The sequence below is a fragment of the Sinocyclocheilus grahami genome, unplaced genomic scaffold (genome assembly GCF_001515645.1).
Source record: "Sinocyclocheilus grahami isolate Dianchi unplaced genomic scaffold, SAMN03320097.WGS_v1.1 scaffold43.1, whole genome shotgun sequence".
Taxonomy (NCBI): Eukaryota; Metazoa; Chordata; class Actinopteri; order Cypriniformes; family Cyprinidae; genus Sinocyclocheilus; species Sinocyclocheilus grahami.
In genome coordinates this window covers 1,650,472-1,651,030 of record NW_015505222.1, presented here as the reverse complement: position 1 = coordinate 1,651,030, position 559 = coordinate 1,650,472, and the positions used below count along the sequence as shown (strand labels likewise).

General features: G+C 39.9%; 1 protein-coding gene across 1 annotated transcript in view; it reads left to right on the top strand.

The window, feature by feature from the left end:
* The window catches only part of LOC107582356 (serine/threonine-protein kinase tousled-like 1-B), a 19,783-nt gene that overhangs the window by 14,207 nt on the left and 5,017 nt on the right, over positions 1 to 559 (top strand). The window contains exon 18 of the mRNA XM_016268151.1: positions 1 to 131. Coding sequence (XP_016123637.1) covers positions 1 to 131 — 131 coding nt within the window. The remainder of the gene's footprint in view (positions 132 to 559) is intronic.

The window sequence follows — 559 nt, the reverse complement described above, 5'->3', positions numbered from 1 at the left end:
ATCCTGTTGGTGGATGGAACGGCATGTGGGGAGATAAAGATCACAGACTTTGGCCTGTCTAAAATCATGGATGACGACAGCTATGGAGTGGACGGGATGGACCTGACATCGCAGGGAGCCGGAACCTACTGGTCAGTTCAGTGCTCTACAGAACATTACTTCAGTGTTCAACTCTTTACAAACACATTTTAATTGTGGAACCTGAAATTTAAGAATATTTATATGCTCTTAAAGCTCCAAAAAGGACAAAATGGCAGCATGAATTTGTCTTTATGACTTACACACCTTAGTCCAGAAACTTTAAAAAAACCTATGGCCCTGTTTATACCTTGTATTAAGATGCATTTTTGTTGATCTGATCACAAGTGGACAATGCTAAAGACAGGTGTGAACGGGGTCTAAAATGTTTTGACCACTTCCAGAGGTAGTCAAAAAAACTCATTTGATTGGATTGCGCTCGTAGTGTGGACACTTATGTTAGTGCTGGGCGGTATGACCAAAAATTTATATCATAGTATTTTTCAAAATTAGACCGGTTTCACGGTACATGACGGTATTT